We start from the raw sequence: 16,958 nt of genomic DNA, 5'->3' as shown, positions 1-16,958 counted from the left end.
CCTAGACCTCCAGGGCCCTTGCGTCCTCACCAGCCTCCGTCTCCAGCCTCTGACTTGCTCACGGCCCTGGACCTGCACTAGCTCCGCTCCCACAACTCTGGCCTTTTGTTGACCTCGCCCACACTGGGCCTCGCACTTGCCGATCCCTCTGCCTGGCTCGGTCACCACTTCCTTTGTCATGGACAGCCACCCTCTGCGTGCCCTCCAACGGAAAGCTTTTCTTTAAGGAGAATGCCAGTAAGTATGGAAAGACTTACAAAGTCAATGATAGACGCATGAGTGAGTGCAGGTAGCCTCGGAGCGCAGCGGCCACGGAGGAGCTGCTCACATGTCCATTCGAGGCCCCACGTGTTGTGGGGCTTCAAGTCCGCAGCAGCGTTTCAGCCGATGGCACGCTTTTCCCAGCAGCCCCAGACGCTGGCTGAGCACAGCACAGGTGCTGGGGTCTGGCCGTTTCTGCCCAACACAAGGCTTCCCTACTAGGCAGTCTTTGCTCCAGAACTGTCGGGCTGGCCAAGATGCTGTCCGGTCTGCATCCTCCTTCTTTCACAGGCACAAAATAGTACACCTCTGTGCTCCTACCTCAACATCTGCTGACAGGAGAGCCTGTGATGACTCCCGAAGTATTTCACTACAAACTATGTGTTAGTTCAAACGTAAACGCGGTGGAGAAACCTGGCAAACAATACCGTAACCAAATGGTCAAAGCTGACATCACCCGTGTTGGGACAAGCTGCCATCATGGCCTCCTGGTGCCACGCACCGAGAAGGACACAATATAATTTCTGCGGTATTCTGCTACAAATGTGTAACTTGATTCTAATCACGAGGAAACATCAGACAGACTCAAATTGAGAGGCACTCTACAAAGTAAGTAGCCTGTACTCTTCAAGAATTCCAAAGTCAAGAAAGACAAAGAAAGGCTGAGGAACCATTCCAGGTTAACACTGAAAATTAGACATAAGAACTCCACACGGTGCGTGATCCTGGACAGGGAAAAAAGCGGTAAGAATATGTGACCGAACTGGAATGCAGACTGTGGACCAGAGAGCAGTCTTGCATTAATGTTGAATTTCCTGATTTTGATCATGGTGCTGGGATTTGTAAGAGAACGTCCTTGTTCTTAGGAAATACACAGTGAAGTATTTAGCTATCTCCAAGTTCCTTTCAAATGGACCAGAAGAAAACCCCAATAATGTGCTTATAAACATTTATGGAAGGCTTCCTTGGTGGCACAGTGGTTAAGAATCCGCCTGCCAATGCAGGGGACACAGGATCGAGCCCTGGTCCAGGAAGATCCCGCATGCTGGGGAGCAACTAAGCGCGTGCGCCACAACTACTAGCCTGCGGTCTAGAGCCCGCGAGCCACAGCTACTGAAGCCCGTGAGCCACAACTACTGAAGCCCGCCCGCCTAGAGCCCGTGCTCCACAACAAGAGAAGCCACCTCAATGAGAAGCCCACGCACCGCAACGAAGACCCAGTGCAACCAAAATAAATAAATAAATTTATTAAAAAAAATAAAGTGCACAGCTCCGCGGCGTAAAGAGGACCAGGGCCCTCGGTGGGAGGCAGCGCTTCTCAGCTCCGCTCCGCAGGACGCCACCCTCGGCGGCCCGCCCTCAAGCTGCCGGGGGGAGGGGAGGGGGGGAGGGGGGAGGGGAGGGGGGAGGGGGGAGGGGGGAGGGGGGAGGGGGGGAGGGGGGAGGGGGAGGGGGGACGGGATCCTTTCTTCCACCGCCTAGGCACTGCCCAGCCCCGGCACCGCCCCCTGAGCTCGAGCATGCGCACAGGGAGGGATAGCGGCGTGGACCCAGGGCGCACGCGCAGTGACCTCCCCCAGGAAGTTCCCCTGGGGGAGGGAGGAGCTGACCCGGAATTGCTGGGTGGGGGGTGGCGGCGGTGGCGCGACGCTCACCTTGGTGAGCAGAGGCGCGGGCTGCGGGCGCCATGGTCTTCCTCACGGCGCAGCTGTGGCTGCGGAACCGCGTCAGCGACCGCTACTGGCGGGTCCAGGAGGTGCTGAAGCACGCGCGGGTGAGTATGCCGTGCGCCCCGCGCCCCCGCCTGGCCCGGCGCGCGCGGGCCACGCCGACCGCCTCCTCTCCCGTTTCTTGACCAGCACTTCCGGGGGAGGAAGAATCGGTGCTACCGGCTGGCAGTCAGGGCTGTGACGCGAGCGTTCGTGCAGTGCACCCGAGCCCGCAGGTTGAAGAAGAGGAACCTGCGGATGGTAAGCGCGGCCCGCTCGGCCTCGCCCCGCCGCCCCCGCCTTCCCGAACCCGCGGGGCCTCGCGGCCGCAGGTGGACCGGGCCCGGCGAACCGCTCCTGTGCACGCGGTTCGCGCGCAGCCCCGTGAGCACCGGCTGGGCCCGATGCGGTGTGCGGGTGTCGGGGGCGCGAGGGTGGCAGCGGGTCCGGCGCGGCAGCCTCACACGGAACCTGTTGGACAGATGCACGCAGAGCTTCCCCAGCCCGGCTTCCCCTGCAGCGCTCAGATCTCTCGCTGCGCCTGGAGCGGACGCCGCTGCCTCGCCAGCCTGGCCCTTCTCGAAGCCCCTGCCTCCTCCCCTCCAGGCCTTCACCTCCCTGAAGCTTCCACCTGGACCCTTGCTACGCCCGGAGCTGTGTCTGCCCCAGAATATCTTGCTCATCTTTGTATCCTCCCTCAGCGCCTAAAGATGTGTGTGGAGTTAATGCTTTACAGCCGGCATTTGGATAAAGAGCATCAGCTTTTGCTCACTGTTGTTTGTACTTCAGCCTGAATAGGACACTGACTTTTGTATTTGTTCTTACAAAAACAATCTTTTAGTCCAGTGACAACCTTAGCTGGGAGGTGTGGATGTAACATACAACTGGTTCTTAAGCATCTCAGTGTTTCTCATTTCAGCTCTGGATCAGTCGAGTTACAGCTGCTTCCCAGGAACACGGCCTGAAGTACCCAGCATTCATCCTCAACTTGATTAAGGTATGGTCGAGGATGTGGTCCTGCCGAGACGTTAAACGTCTTAATAACCTGTCCAGTTGCCGTGGTCCAGCAGCGCGGGCAGTGGAGCGTTCACAGCCCAACACTGCTTTCATTCTTGGAGTGGGGTTCTGGTGGGTTCGGGGACTCGCCACACTGGCTCTGCCGCTGCCCTGCTGGTAGCGGAATTGCTAATAGGGTCTGTGGCACCAAGACATAAGCCCTGGTGTTTCCCCATCAAGAGAAAAAGGTAGAAAAACTTGGCTTTAACTTTAAAGTTTAATTTCAAAGTTTTCACACTGAATGAATTCTGGTGAGGTAGCAGATCAAGTTGAATCATAGTCAAAAAGGAGGGAAACATCTTGGCAGGGATAGAGCAAGCATGTGCCACAGAATCTTGGTCACTTGCATCTGGTGAGTATGCTATTCCCTCTGCTTTTGTGTGCATTTAAGTTTTTTCTTAAAAAGCTAGGGGGAATGGGTCCTTGTGCCAGGCCCTGTGTCTGGCACTTTACAAAGATCCTCGGGGTAAGTGTAGGTGCGACACCTCCATTCTACTGATGGGGAACTAGGCTCAAAAGGAGAGAGACTCTGCCCGCAGCACAGGGGTCCCAGGTGGTAGAACAGGACTGACTCCTCCTGCACAGCTGCCTTTGATGCCAGGACACCATCCCCCCTTCTTCCTGCACCCCAGACTCACTGGCACTGTCTGTCCGTTTTCTGTTGCTTCACTCGATAGATGACTTTGGTTCTCTCATGGAAGTAAGGAGTGCCCGGTTTTGATGTTAGTTCCTCTGCTTGTGCCTCACACACCTTTTCTGTGTCTCATTTTTCATCGTTTGTGAAATGGGAATTGTGGTTTCCTTTTCCCAGCTGCCTTAAAGGGTACCCCAGGCCAGAAGTCTGGCTGACAACCCTTGGTTCCCCCCCTGCCCCCTGCCCCTCTTCTCCCATGTCCTGCTTGAACAGGAGTCACCACTCCGTCTCCCCCACTGGTGCTCAAGTGGTGTGTGCTAAGGTGATTCAAATCACAGGGTGCTTAGCCGTGTTCCGAGTCTTCCTGTGTTTCACTGAAATGCATTTCTGATGCTGATACAGGCTCTGATTTTCTTCCCAGTGCCAGGTGGAGCTCAACAGGAAAGTACTTGCAGATCTAGCCATCTACGAACCAAAGACTTTTAAATCTTTGGCTGCTTTGGCCAAAAGGAGGAGACAGGAAGGATTTGCTGCTGCCTTGGGGGACGGGAAGGAGCCCGAAGGCATTTTTTCCAGGGTGGTACAGCACCTCTGAGGGGCATGCTGACACCCACTGCCCTTTGAGGCGGAGCATCTTAGGAAAAGTTTTTTTTTTCCCTCATGTGATGATTATACTAAAATAGGGACTAAGATTTGTCAACAGTAAGTTTGATTTGCATTTGTGTTAATTTACATTTCAGTAACAGGCCTGAGAGAAAAGGCCTTATCTTGCCTCTTTTGGCACGGGTTCAGAAATCTCACATGGATTGTGTAAATAAAGTTTGTGTGGAACGCAAACGCAACGTTGAGAGTTGCGTTCTTTGGCACAGACACCTTGGGTGGGCTCTGCCTGAGTGCCCGTGTGCTGGGTGGTAACTAGGGCAAGGCTTTCCCTAGGAACCCTAGATCCTTCTGCAGGCTGGGGGGTGGCGCCAGGCCCTGCTGGTGCTTGACCTCCCCCTCCCCCTCCTCTGGTTTCCAGCAGGGACTCCCTGGCTCAGCTCTTCAGCCACTGAGCACCAGCTGGTCTCCCTCACTCCCCAGACCAGCAGGCAGGGTGGCTGTCCGGGTCCTGGGCTCACCTTAGCCCCCCGCAGGCAGGGTGACCATCAAATCACCTGGGGAGCCTTAATGTGAGGGTTTCGGCCCCTCCCCCAAATACCTGACTTTATTAGTTCCGGAGTCAAGCCCAGAAATCTCTGAGGGCCGCCTCACAGCAGGTCTGCCAGCCCTGCGCTTCCCCTTCCCGTACAGCCCCGTCCTCCCCCTCTGAGCACTCCCACGCAGAGGCGTCCACCCTCCTCTCGGGCTGGAAGGGAACTTGTGTGCCCCTCTGGCTCAGGAACAGGGCCTCCCCTTGGCCTTCTCCGGGAGCCTCGTCTGCATTCTGAGCCCCCTCCAGCTCTGGCCTCCTGTCACTGGGTCTGTGAGCAGCTCTGCCACGCCCCGACAGCTCTCACCAAAGCCGTCTCCTGGTCCCCAAGTCCAAGGGACACAGTCAGCCCTTGCCCCAGAGGACCATGCACTCCCTTCCCTCCAGGACTCTGCCCTCCTTCCCTCCCGCACACGCTGTGCTCTAGGAGAGCTCTTCAGGCCCACGAGAGCAGTCGCTGTCTGCTTGCTGGTGACCCCTGCATTTACCTGGCAATGCCCGCACTCCGAACCCCCATGCTGGGCCCTGTGGCGATGCCGTCCCCCACTCTTTGCCAGCCCTGCCCTGGAAGTCACCCCCCTCAGACACCCACCTCCAGCTCAGTACGGAGCCGGTCAAATCTTTTCACTCTGCCCACTTTCCTCCATCCTCATGCAGGTGAACATCTCTTCCAGCTGCAATAACTGCTCTGGCTTCTTAAGAGGCCCCTCCTCCTGGCCCTTGTCGCTGTGTCCAAACATGGCCACTGGACCAAGCACTTGGAGGCGGGTGGCTGAGTCCTGTTCTGCCATGCCGAGTGCAGTGCCTGACTACGCACCTTGTCAGAAAATGGCTCTTATTGAAAACAACAGGGTGGAGGATACAAAGAGCTCTCTGGCGGGGCGGACCAAGTTCTGTGCAAGATGCACTGCTGTGAAGGAGCTGCCTTCTCTTCGTTCATCTTGATAAAGGCAGGTGGGGACGTGGCAGACAGCTGTGGGCTGTTCCTGGCACCCCTGCCCTGGCCACAGAACCAGGTTTCCCTTTGTGCTGTGGCCATGTCCCCAGCTCCAGAGTCTGGCCCTGACTGTCTAGAGCCATCAGCTTTTCCCTCTCCTCTGGCCAATCACTGTTAGGGGATGGACAGGCAGCCCAGGCAGGCCCACGAGAAACAAGTTGTTTCCTGGGGTTTCCTTTCCTGGACAGTGTGCTGCTGTGGCCCGCAGAGAGGAAACCTCCCTGAGCTGCCGGCTGGGGTAGGGGAGGTGGGGCACTGTAGCCATGTTGCCCACGGAGGTGAAGAGAAGACAGGACACTGGCACTTAGTTCGCACAGGTCTGAGCTGCAGGATCAAGTCTCAGCAGGAGTGAAAGTCAATGTCAACCACTGGGTTTGGGCAGGATTGAGTTGGGTGCAATCACTGGCAGCTCCCAAGTGTTTGAACCTGCCCCCACCGAGGCTCCTACCCTGCAATCTCCTCTCCAACCTGCCCCCCACCCCAAGCTCCCCCTCACCCAGTCTTGCTTTCCCATCATCCTCACACAGGTTCTTTCACTGGTCCTGGTGAAAGTTTGGGACAACTGTTCAGCAACGGATAACTAGATAACTCAGATGCTGTCGCAGCTGAGGCGAGAGCAACACTGCTGTCCGGTGACGTAAAAACCACCAGAAGCTGGCGGTCACTAATCCCGAGAGCGCCTGGTACAACAGATGAAGAAATGGAGGGTCAAACCCCTGGATGGCTCCCCGCTGTTGGCAGGATAAAGTCCAAGCCCCTTCCCATGGCCCCCGGGGCATCCCAACCTGGCTCCTTTCCTCCCAACCCTGGGGGAACTCATGCCTCTTGCAACTTCGTAGCTGCTGTAGATTTGTAGAAACATCGAATTAAACGTTTACAGCTACCCTCTCTCTCCTCTCTGGACTCAGCTCTGAAGGCGAGAACTTTGGGAATCTGTCGTTAATACCTGTACCCCAAAACGTGGACTCAGTAAAGGCTAGAGAGTAATTGATCGCGCCGGCGGCCACAAATTAACTCAGGGAAACAGCATCTCGTTGCTGCTGGGCGTGGGCTGGAGGACAACTTACTAGCGCGTGCGCCCATCCTTTCAGGTCGGGGGCTTCGGAAACCTCCGACAGCTCCATTCAAGCCCTGGACCACTGGCCCGAAGGACGCAATCCAGGCGGAAGGAGAGCCGCCCCCCGGCCCCGCCGCGCGGGCCCTCGGGGCAGGGGGCGTCCCGCCTGGCCCTGCCCACCCGGGGTCGCCCCCGGGCCCCCTGAGCCCCCTCAGCACCCGCCAGGCCCCTAAGGAGCCTGGGGCTGCGGTGGGAACCTAGAGAGCTCCCGGGTCTTTGCGCGGACTGCACGGCCAGACCGGGGCGGTTAGCCCATAAAACGTGCCCGGGGCTGGCAGCTCCGACTAGTGCTTCCGGGTCGTGGCCGAGACCGCGGTCTAGCCCGGCGCCGCAGGGCCTCTTGGGTAACGAGCCCGCTCCCGCCCGCGCCGGGTTCCGGCGTCCGCCGCGCCGCTGACGGATAGGCGGCCAAGCCAGTCGCAGCAAGGGGGCGCCGGGCGGCCCGCCGGGCGAACCAATGGCACGCGGCGGGGCGGGGCGGTCGCGGCCGTAGTGCGTCGCGGGGAGCCGCCCTGCCGGGAAGGAGCCCGAGAGAGAGTCGGCGGCACAAAATGGCGGCGGCGACGGCGACGGCCGGGGCCGGGGCTCAGGGGCCGGCGACCCCCGCGGCAGCGGCCGGCACGCCGGGCTGCGGTGGCACAGCCCCCGGGTCGCAGGGGGTGCTGATCGGGGACCGGCTGTACTCCGGGGTGCTCATCACGCTGGAGAACTGCCTCCTGCCGGACGACAAGCTCCGCTTCACGCCGTCCATGTCGAGTGGCCTCGACACTGACACGGAGACCGACCTCCGCGTGGTGGGCTGCGAGCTCATCCAGGCGGCCGGCATCCTGCTCCGCCTGCCGCAGGTGAGGGAGCGGCCGCGAGCCTCGGGCCGAGGTAACCGCCGCACTGGCGCCGGGAAGGCTGCCGGGCCCTTTGTTGGCGGGGGGGCCTTATCCGGAGCCCGCTCCGTGTCTCCGCCCGGCACCCGGGCGCAGCGCCGATCCCCTCTTCGGACCCCGACCCCGCTGCTTGTTCCCACCTGGCCCCGGGCCCACCGGCCGACCCAGGCCCAGGGCGTCCCCGCTGCCGCCCACCGGAGGTGATGAGGGAGGCGAGGCAGCGGGACTCGAAGAGCCTTTGTGGACGCGGAAACATTTTAGTTTTTGGTTCTTTGTTAGGAGTCTCGTGAAACCTAATAATTTAACTTTGAGACCCTTGAATTGGGTTTTGAAAAGGATGGAATCTTTCTCTTGTGCAGGTGGCCATGGCTACCGGGCAGGTGTTGTTCCAGCGGTTCTTCTACACCAAGTCCTTTGTGAAGCATTCCATGGAGGTGAGGCTTTCTTCCGTCTTTCTTTCCCCCAGAAATGTGTTGACAGGAAACCTGGGTTTGTTGCGTTGCCCGTTGCTCAGAGGAACGAGTACTTGTCTTCCAGTTGCAGCGCTGTACTTGGGGGGTTGGGAAGCCCCCTGTACTGCAGAGGGGTTTTTTCCAAGTGGCCTTTTTCTCAGGGTGCACCCCCTCTGCTCTCAACCGCCGTTCTTTAGCTGTTGGAGACTACTGTCGTCCTTGGAACAAACATCTCTGTGTTGCATCGCTTACGTTTCAGCACGTGTCAATGGCCTGTGTTCACCTGGCCTCCAAGATAGAAGAGGCTCCAAGACGGATACGGGACGTCATCAACGTGTTTCATCGCCTTCGACACCTGAGAGAGAAAAAGTGAGTCTTTATCAGACCTGTCGTAGATATCCGTGTCTGTTTTCATGGTTATTCAGTTCCATTAACGTTTCTGAAACAAGGTGTAGGGGGTGAGGTTTTAAACCTGTGCCCAGGAGGAGGCCTGGTGCCTGGGGGTGGGGGTGTACCCAACAGATGCTGTTTAATCAATGAAGGAACCACAGTCAGGAGGACAGGGCGCTGTGGCTGTAGTTCGGCTGGCCTTGGTTTCGTGGTTTGCCCACGTCAGCCTGAATGCTCTAGAACTGGGTTCTCAACCTCAGCACTGTTTACATTTTGGGCTGGATGATTCTTTGCCGTGGGGACTGTCCTGTGCATTGCAGGATCTTTAGAAGCATCCTTGGCCCAGGCTTTCCAACGCTCCAGCTAATGGAGGGCCTTTGTAAAATACAGCCTTGGCTGTTTAAACGCCATGCTTCTGTTGGTGTTTTGGTTTTCCCTTCATCCTCAATACATCCGCTTGTATCTTGAGGCGGATGGAGGACGTGTAGTCCTTGGGCCATGAGATCGTGAGACCCTCCACTCTGTTCAGTCGGCGTTTATCATCCGTAAAGAAAACAGGGAGAGGGTCGTTGAGGCGGGGTGAGTAGGTCAGCGCTGGGGTTTGAGGAAAACTGTGTGGTTTTGTTACTTACAGGAAGCAAACTTCCTGACTCTGTATCGTGTTTATGGTAGATTGTCACTGTTTGGGGGTAACCGTGGGATTTGATAGGCTTTATTTGAGCCTTATGCAGATCGTGTGCTTTGTATTTGTAGAAAACCTGTGCCTCTACTGTTGGATCAAGATTATGTTAACTTAAAGAATCAAATTATAAAGGCGGAAAGGCGAGTTCTCAAAGAGTTGGGTTTCTGCGTCCATGTGAAGCACCCTCACAAGGTGGGTATGAGGCCCAGCTGCCACGTGAGCCCACCAGAGTCATTGCTTCATTCTCACCTAGATTGGAAACTGAAAAGGATTAAATGTGTCCCTGATTTGATTTTCCAGTTTTTATCTATAATTGGAAAATAACTCTTTTCTTATTAGCCTTTTTGTATTGTATTTATTTTAATAGTATGTTTTTAAAAGTTTTGGAAATTGCATCTTTTAAGTTTGAACTTTCAAAAATGGTGATGAACTTGTAAAAATGAAATATGTCAGTTTACTTTTTCTGTTTCAACAGCTCTTTTTCTAAAGCTGCTTTAGTAATAACCTTATTTTCTTTTATGGGGCAATTGGAAGAATTCTGAACCCTTTATTTGGAGATGAACGAAAGCTATTTTGCAGTGTGTATCAGTTGAGCATACGATACCACGTATATCTTCTATGTTACACTCAAACGTGAAGAGTGCTATTTTCATCTCTGTTTCCATCTTTTTTTTACTCGGGGTTTCCTCATATCTTCTCTCGTTTGATTTTCTGGCATTAGTTCAGAATCTCGGTAGATTACTCACCATAGATTTAAGAACTTTTTCTTCATTTGCTGAAAGTATTTTCACACCACGTTTTGTGTAAGTTGGTGACTGGGGTACAGAAGCGTTCAGGGCAGGCTAATGTCACTGGTGGAGAGTGTGTCGAAGACGAGAATGAGCCTCAGCCCTGTCCTGGCCGAGACAGACGTGGGTGCAGCTAGGTCCGCGCGCGCGTTCGTGGCACCTGGCTGCAAAAGCAGGCAGCCGGCGCGCCAGCAGAAACCCCCCTCCAGCTGAGCCGTGCATGGGGTGTGTGCCCAGGAGCCACCCTGGCATCTCGCACAAGGCTCTCGTTTGCTGCATGGATGCCTTCAAGATCTGAATTCTGCGTTCTCAAGGTGCGTGGTAATAACTGCCTGACCCATATCTTCCAGATAATCGTTATGTACCTTCAGGTGTTAGAGTGTGAGCGTAACCGACACCTGGTCCAGACCTCATGGTGAGTTGGCCTTCCTTGTTTTATGAGACCAGCCAGGGCAGTGCAGGAGTATGTTGATTTGAGGCACTTGGGCAGTGGGTAGTCGGTCCCATGACTTGGTTGTGGGCTGGAGTTGTCTGAGTGCCCAGTGTTCCTGCCATGTAAATTCCAGCCAGACTCCCCAGATATCAGGCACTGGTGGAACGGTAAGGTGGCCCGTACCCGCCCTGCCCCTGGAGGAGGGCAGTCACTGGGCTGCCCTTTGGGGGCTGTGGACTTGGCACGTCGGGGTCTTTACCGCAGCTGCCAGCGTGGACTTAGAGGTTCACGGTAGCGTGAACTTGCTTCTGACTGCCTCGGTTAAGGGAATCCTATGGGAGGAAGAGGGGGTGTAAAGCCTTTCTACAATCTGGGGACTGATTTTAACAATGCATTTGCTAGAAGTGAAGCCTGAAGTAACGGTTCAGAGCTGGGTGCTTTCCCACAGAGTGAAGTGTGTAAGGGTCATATTTTTGCTGCCTGAATTGTCTGGTGCTGTGCTGTGTCTAATGGAGAACCTATTTTGACTTTTCTTTTCTGTACTCTTTCAATCAAAGGGTAGCCTCTGAGGGTAAGTGACTAAGACTTCTCCTCTCCTGTCCAAGCGCTTCGGTGCAGGGACAGCGGCCGTCCTCAGCCAATCCAGTGCAGGCTCTCCGCCGAAGGCTGGCTCTAGATGGTGGTATGCGCACGATAGTCTAGTGCTGGCCCACTGCTGCTGTGGTTCTCTGACGATTGTGCTTCTTGTTAATCCTCTGTCGTGCTTGGTAATTGTATTGATAAGAGTTGATAATTGTCTTGACATGAATTTTGTCCATTTGAAACTGCCCTACCTGTGCAATAAAGATGCAGTACCTTTCTCTTAAAAAAAAATGGGAAGCTGTGAAAACTGGCTGGTGGGAGTTCAGACTAGTGTGGGATGGTGTTTTTATTTCTGAAAGTCCTAGAGTTGCTTTTTCAGCACTAAGTGTTGACACAGTCTAGTAAAAGGTGTGCATCTTTAAATCATTCCATGGACACTTTTTATATTGTAACTTATTTCAAAAATAGCAGTTAAGTTTAAATGTATGTTTTGAGGACTTCATTTGTTTTTTTTTTAGGACGTAAGAGTTAACGGTTTAATAATATTATCACTGTCCGAGTACTAAAGGTTTTCTTATTAGAACCAAAAAAGTTACTGACGGTTATGTTTAGCAAATGTTTGAACCGTTTACTTGCAACTCTCGGGACATGTGGCCTTGGCTCCATCACACAGGCTTTTCCTTGGTCCCCTCTGGGTGCCTGGAGCGAGAGCTTCAGAGCCAGGTGCTGCTAGTGGGCAGATGGAGAATTTATCACTGAGGAATTTCTCCGTGGGTTTGTAGGTCACCTTCTCCAGGATTTCGGGCAGAGATAACCAGGGTGGGGGGTGCATCAGTCAGACCCCAGCACAACTTGGCTCCCCTTTGGATGGAGCCTGGTACCACTGGGGGATGTTACGAGCACTAAATACGTGACCTGTGCAACTGTTTTCTTGTGAAATTAATCTTTTGTTTTTGCAATGTTGATAAAGTTAAGGTGAGATCTGATTTTTGGTCTTTTAAATCTTAGAGAAATATATCTAAATGAAAATGTTGAAAATGTAGCCAATGTCAAAACTCTTTAATTTTTTGAAAAAATGCAAATGTTTTGTATTTTTATATCTTTTAAAATGTGATAAAGTTTTAAAAATGTCCTGATTGTGATGAAACTTGTAGTATTTTGTTGCTTTTATCTGATTTTATGAATGTTCATTTTAAGACTCCTTGTTGAAATGGGACAGTTTGGAAACGGTTCTTTGATAAGCCTGAGAAGAGGATTTCCCTTGGGGCGCTGAGCCCTCTGCATGACGTTCCCATACACCCAAGGGCGTTTTCCCCCCTTTTCAAGTGGACTCCCGTGTGGAAGAAGCCACGCCGTGAGCACCTCTCCCCGGAAAAGGAGCGCAAGAGGACGACTTGTCTCAGAAAGGCCCTCGCAGGCTTTGTGCTGAGCCCATTCATTTGAGTTTGCATGTTTCTCTGCACTATGGATTTTGAGCATTTAGGTTTCCTTAATCAGATACGTTGAACTGCCACAGTAGACGTCTTTCTGAGGCACTGTGTTTTGCATGAGAGCAGGCCAAAGGTTGAGAGGGAAAAGTAAAGTTAAAGTTGGTTCTCTTTCATAGCAACACGTATTGTCTGACATTCAGCCAGCTTTAAAAATTTTTTTCAGTTATTTCCCTGTCTTCCTGTCCTGTATTCAGAAGAAGCAGCTAGAACGTTTCTCCATGAACTTGTGAGATTCACAGGACTGTCTAGCTCTAAGTCCTGGCAGTAGACTACTTAGCGGAGCAGTGACTTGACTTAGACAGTGCAGACAGGTGTTGTGCGCGTTGCCGTGGGTGTTGCAATTCTTCCTGCGTTTGCTTTTCAGGAATTACATGAATGATAGCCTTCGCACAGACGTTTTTGTGAGGTTCCAGCCTGAGAGCATCGCCTGTGCCTGCATCTATCTTGCTGCCCGGACGCTGGAGGTCAGTGCTGGGCCACCCCGGGGGATTCACCGACCCCAGTGAACTTCTGCGTACTGTGCTTCAAATTATGCTCGTTGGAGCCAGTAAAAAGCCTACTTGCTGGTGACCAGCAGGCTTGTTTTTATTGCCCTGAGAATCTTGTCAGCAATGAAGAAAAGTATAATGGTGATGACTTTTGTGTTTACAGATCCCTTTGCCCAATCGTCCCCATTGGTTTCTTTTGTTTGGAGCAACTGAAGAAGAGATTCAAGAAATCTGCTTAAAAATTCTGCAGCTATATACTCGGAAAAAGGTTCTGTGTCTTTTCACGTCACGTGTGCCTCTGTGTTTGACTGGAAGAATCTGGTCTGAATCCTGCCCTCTGGCTTTTCTAGGTTGACCTGACCCACCTGGAAGGTGAAGTGGAGAAGCGCAGGTACGCCCTCGACGAGGCAAAGGCACAAGCCAAGGGCCTGTTGCCCGGCGGCACCCAGGTGCTGGACAGCGCGTCGCGGTTCTCACCTGCCCCCAAGCCGGGTGAGCGTCAGGGCGCGCGTGTGCTCCTCTCAGGGGTGGCCCTCTCCTCCAGATTTCTCTTAGAATCACGTCTGCAGCTAGTCTGAGCACTCCGGGGGGCTCCTATGAAGTCTGTTTTTCTGTTTTCATTAGGAAGGGATATGGACAGGGTCCTGAAATGGCTGTTTACCCAGCCTAGCCAAATAGTTTGATGAAAATCTCATAAATCTGGAGCAGTAGACCATGTTGTCAGATCCTAGAGTTAAGCATGACGCCTGTCCCCGGTCCTGGAGGCAAGGCGAGCAGGACAGGTGACCTTCCTGCGTCTGGTGGTTCCAAGCCCGGCGGGGAGCAGGGAGTCACGGTCGGCAGCGGCAGTCCTGTGGGAGAGGCCCCACCTTGCTTGGCTGACCCGTTTCTCAGCAGAACAGCTGTCGGGTTGTAACTTCTCATACTTGATTCTAGCGGAGTCCCCCAAGGAAGGCCAAGGAGACAAGCCTTCCCCACTCTCTGTGAAGAACGCCAGGAGGAAAGTGGAGGGCGTGAAGAGAGCCAAGGCCGACAGCCCGGTGAACGGGTGAGTGTCCGCGTGCCCCGACAGGCTGCTGGGGTTGGCTGCAGAGACGTGGGGTCTGAAACTCTGCTCTCCGCCCTGTTCTCAGCTTGCCGAGGGGGCGAGGGGCTCGAAGTCGGAGTGGGAGTCACGAGCAGAGTTACTCCAGGTCCCCGTCGCCATCCGCTTCTCCTAAGAGAAGGTGTGTGCCGCTTGGGGCGCTTGGGGCTGCACCTGGCAGGGTGGGTGTCTTCCCTGGGAGGTGGTGTGGCCTCTCCTCAGGACAGTTGCTCCTGACCCAGAGGTGGTCGGGGTGGGCGGTCACCCGCCCAGTGGTCTCCTTCACAGGAAAAGCGACAGCGGCTCTACGTCTGGCGGGTCCAAGTCACAGAGCCGCTCGCGGAGCCGGAGTGACTCCCCACCCAGACAGGCCCATCGGGGCGCTCCCTACAAAGGCTCCAAGGTAAGGAGCTACCGGAGGTCCAAGGACTGCAAGTACTCCGCCCAGAAGCCACACAAGTCTCGGAGCCGGAGCTCCTCCCGCTCTCGGAGCCGCTCACGGGAACGGGCAGATAATTCTGGAAAATACAAGAAGAAAAGTCATTACTGTAGAGACCAGCGACGGGAGCGTTCTCGGTCGTACGAGCGAGCGGGCCATCGCTACGAGCGGGACCACCCTGGGCACAGCAGGCACCGGAGGTGAGGGCGGGGTCCCTGAAGGTCTGCCCTTTGGCCCTCGGCATGCTCACCTCGGCCACTGGCCCTTGGGCCTGACTCTTTCTGGAAATGGTTGTTGACTCGGGACCGTGTGATGAATTTGGAGATGGAATGGAGAGGCCAGCAAGCCGCCCTTTAGTGTGGCCCGGGCCTAGCTCACCCCAGCCCGCCTCAGCAGCAGCCCTGCTGGTTGCAAAGGCCGGGCGCGCACGTCCCGGTGGCGTGGCTTGGTGCTACGACAGGCTGTCTCTTCACTTCCGTTCCGATACTCAATTACGTTAAACCAAGACAATGACTTTTCGAACCTTTGCCTATATTAGGTTGTACTTATGTCCGTATTTTGCAATGTTTCACTATGAGAAAATGGCCTTAACAGCCCCTCGCTCTCTGTCCACGTTGTAAATAAACATGTGTTTAATACAAGTTAAAGCTATATATGAAAACTCAGAACTTGAATTCTGTCAGCTTAAAACTTGTGTAGAGAATTCTGATTTTTAAAATGTGAAGGTATTTAGATCTGTGTTGAAAGTCGTATATTTTTATCTGTGCAATGCTGAGTGCAGGCCACCAGCTCCTAAATAGAGAAGTTTCCTATATATGCATTTTATGTGGTTAAATAAACACAATTCTCTCTACTCAGGTTATTTGGAACGTTGAAGGATTTGTGGTTTGTCAACGTGCGTGCTTGCTCCTGTGCACAGCCGGCAGTACCGGTTCTAGCGGTACGTCTGCGCTGCCGCCTCTCATCTCATTAAAGCGTTGGGTTTTGTATTGAGTTTTGTGCACCTGCTCTTCTGTGAGGGCTCGTGAGGAGTCTGAGCTGTCTGCTGCTGGGGGGGTAGAGGGAGGGTTTGAAAAGGACACAATGGTCTGGAGTCCCCTTGTGCCTGAGGGACATTGGTTTGTAATGCGCTGCAGGTTTTGTCAGGCTGGCGGCAGCCAGGAACAAGGACCCCAGAGGAGCATCACCCCGGAGGGGTCCTCCGTCAGAGTGGGTGGCGGGCGAGTAGACAGGTTGGTGGTGCAGGTGAGCAGGATGGGCGTCGGGCCTGTCTCTGGGTGCTGCGTGTGCTCTGTGCGGATCGAGGGCTGTTGGGGGGGCCTGTCCTATGCCCCGTGTTGGCTCTCCCCAGACCAGCACTAATGTGCGGGTGGGAGGCGTGGCCTTCCTGGAGCCAGTGGGCCTGGCGAAAGGTGCTTGAAGTCAGTACAGCCAAGAAGGTGTGAAAGCGGCAGGGTCAACGCCCAGGGTGCAGGCGGCTCACTCATGAGCAAACCACAAAAGCCTGGGGAGGCCGTGCAGCTGGAGGGAGGGGTGGGCTCCAGGACGTGTTCAGAGACCTTCCGACCTGGGAACCGGAAGCAGTCCCTTGGGCGGAAGGGTGTCTGTCCTCTGGTGACTCAGTTACGGAGCTGGGCCGGGAGCCTACGGTTTCTGCCTTCCTACTGGCTTATCGTCCACTCCCTGCTTAGCCAGGTTGGGGCCTGGGGGTGTCCAAGCCTGGCCATTTCCTGCCTAAGCCTCACTGGAAGACCCTCCTACAGGGCAAGCCTCCCAGTAGAGCCAATGGGGCTCCCCACATCCCAGTGCCAGCAGGAGCCCCCGCACGTCCATTCTTGAGATCCTGCCATCCTAGCCAACCTCAGCGAGGACAACGGAGCCTTTCTGGACTAGATGGGTGAAGTGGTGCCCTCGGAGCCCCCTACCCTGAGGAGCAACACTGGGTCTTAGCCAAACACCATGCTCCACGGAGGCTGCTTTTGGTTTTCGGACAAAAACTTCCCATGGGCACAGGATGGGAGCTTGTTTGCTTTGAGGAAGGAAAAAACACTCCACCTATGCAAAAAGCGTCGTACTATCCATCCCGCGTTAGACGCGGGGCCTCCTCCGCTTATCCAGACTGGCAGAGACAGGAGGCTGCAAGCCAAAGGGATGGGGCGGCGGGTCCAAGACCCTCGAGTCCTTCCTTACGGCGCCCCGGCTCTGCCCCCAACGCCCGGCACGGCACTCCTGGCGTCCGGGCTGCGGGAGCCCGGGCCGAGCCGCCGTCACCTGTCTGCCACC

At 54.8% G+C, this 16,958-nt stretch overlaps 2 protein-coding genes across 8 annotated transcripts; both read left to right on the top strand.

The window, feature by feature from the left end:
• The first annotated feature begins 1,856 nt into the window (after positions 1–1,856).
• Positions 1,857–6,743, top strand: MRPL20 (mitochondrial ribosomal protein L20). Of its 5 annotated transcripts, none has more exons than XM_059895740.1 (5): positions 1,857–2,035; positions 2,121–2,231; positions 2,875–2,967; positions 5,510–5,802; positions 6,377–6,743. In XM_059895740.1, the coding sequence occupies exons 1-4, from the start codon at positions 1,949–1,951 to the stop codon at positions 5,795–5,797; spliced, it is 579 nt and encodes a 192-aa protein (XP_059751723.1). In that variant the 5' UTR covers positions 1,857–1,948; the 3' UTR covers positions 5,798–5,802; positions 6,377–6,743. The 5 variants fall into 5 exon arrangements, with proteins under 5 accessions (XP_059751723.1, XP_059751771.1, XP_059751854.1 ...); XM_059895788.1 differs by having other exon boundaries at positions 5,510–5,806; XM_059895871.1 differs by having other exon boundaries at positions 1,862–2,035; positions 2,890–2,967; positions 6,377–6,738.
• A 708-nt stretch (positions 6,744–7,451) lies between these two features.
• On the top strand, positions 7,452–15,664 carry CCNL2 (cyclin L2). Of its 3 annotated transcripts, none has more exons than XM_059895480.1 (12): positions 7,465–7,811; positions 8,207–8,281; positions 8,559–8,668; positions 9,443–9,563; positions 10,510–10,574; positions 13,029–13,128; positions 13,316–13,420; positions 13,503–13,644; positions 14,089–14,200; positions 14,286–14,378; positions 14,510–14,875; positions 15,534–15,664. In XM_059895480.1, the coding sequence occupies exons 1-12, from the start codon at positions 7,518–7,520 to the stop codon at positions 15,646–15,648; spliced, it is 1,698 nt and encodes a 565-aa protein (XP_059751463.1). In that variant the 5' UTR covers positions 7,465–7,517; the 3' UTR covers positions 15,649–15,664. The 3 variants fall into 3 exon arrangements, with proteins under 3 accessions (XP_059751639.1, XP_059751463.1, XP_059751553.1); XM_059895570.1 differs by having other exon boundaries at positions 7,466–7,811; positions 14,525–14,875; XM_059895656.1 differs by lacking the exons at positions 13,029–13,128; positions 13,316–13,420; positions 13,503–13,644; ... (2 more) ...; positions 14,510–14,875; positions 15,534–15,664 and adding an exon at positions 11,150–11,600 and having other exon boundaries at positions 7,452–7,811.
• The last annotated feature ends 1,294 nt before the right edge of the window (positions 15,665–16,958 follow it).

Source organism: Balaenoptera ricei, chromosome 1, assembly GCF_028023285.1.
Source record: "Balaenoptera ricei isolate mBalRic1 chromosome 1, mBalRic1.hap2, whole genome shotgun sequence".
NCBI classification, from domain to species: Eukaryota; Metazoa; Chordata; class Mammalia; order Artiodactyla; family Balaenopteridae; genus Balaenoptera; species Balaenoptera ricei.
Note: the sequence above shows the minus strand (reverse complement) of the source record. Positions and strands in the feature narration are given on the sequence as shown.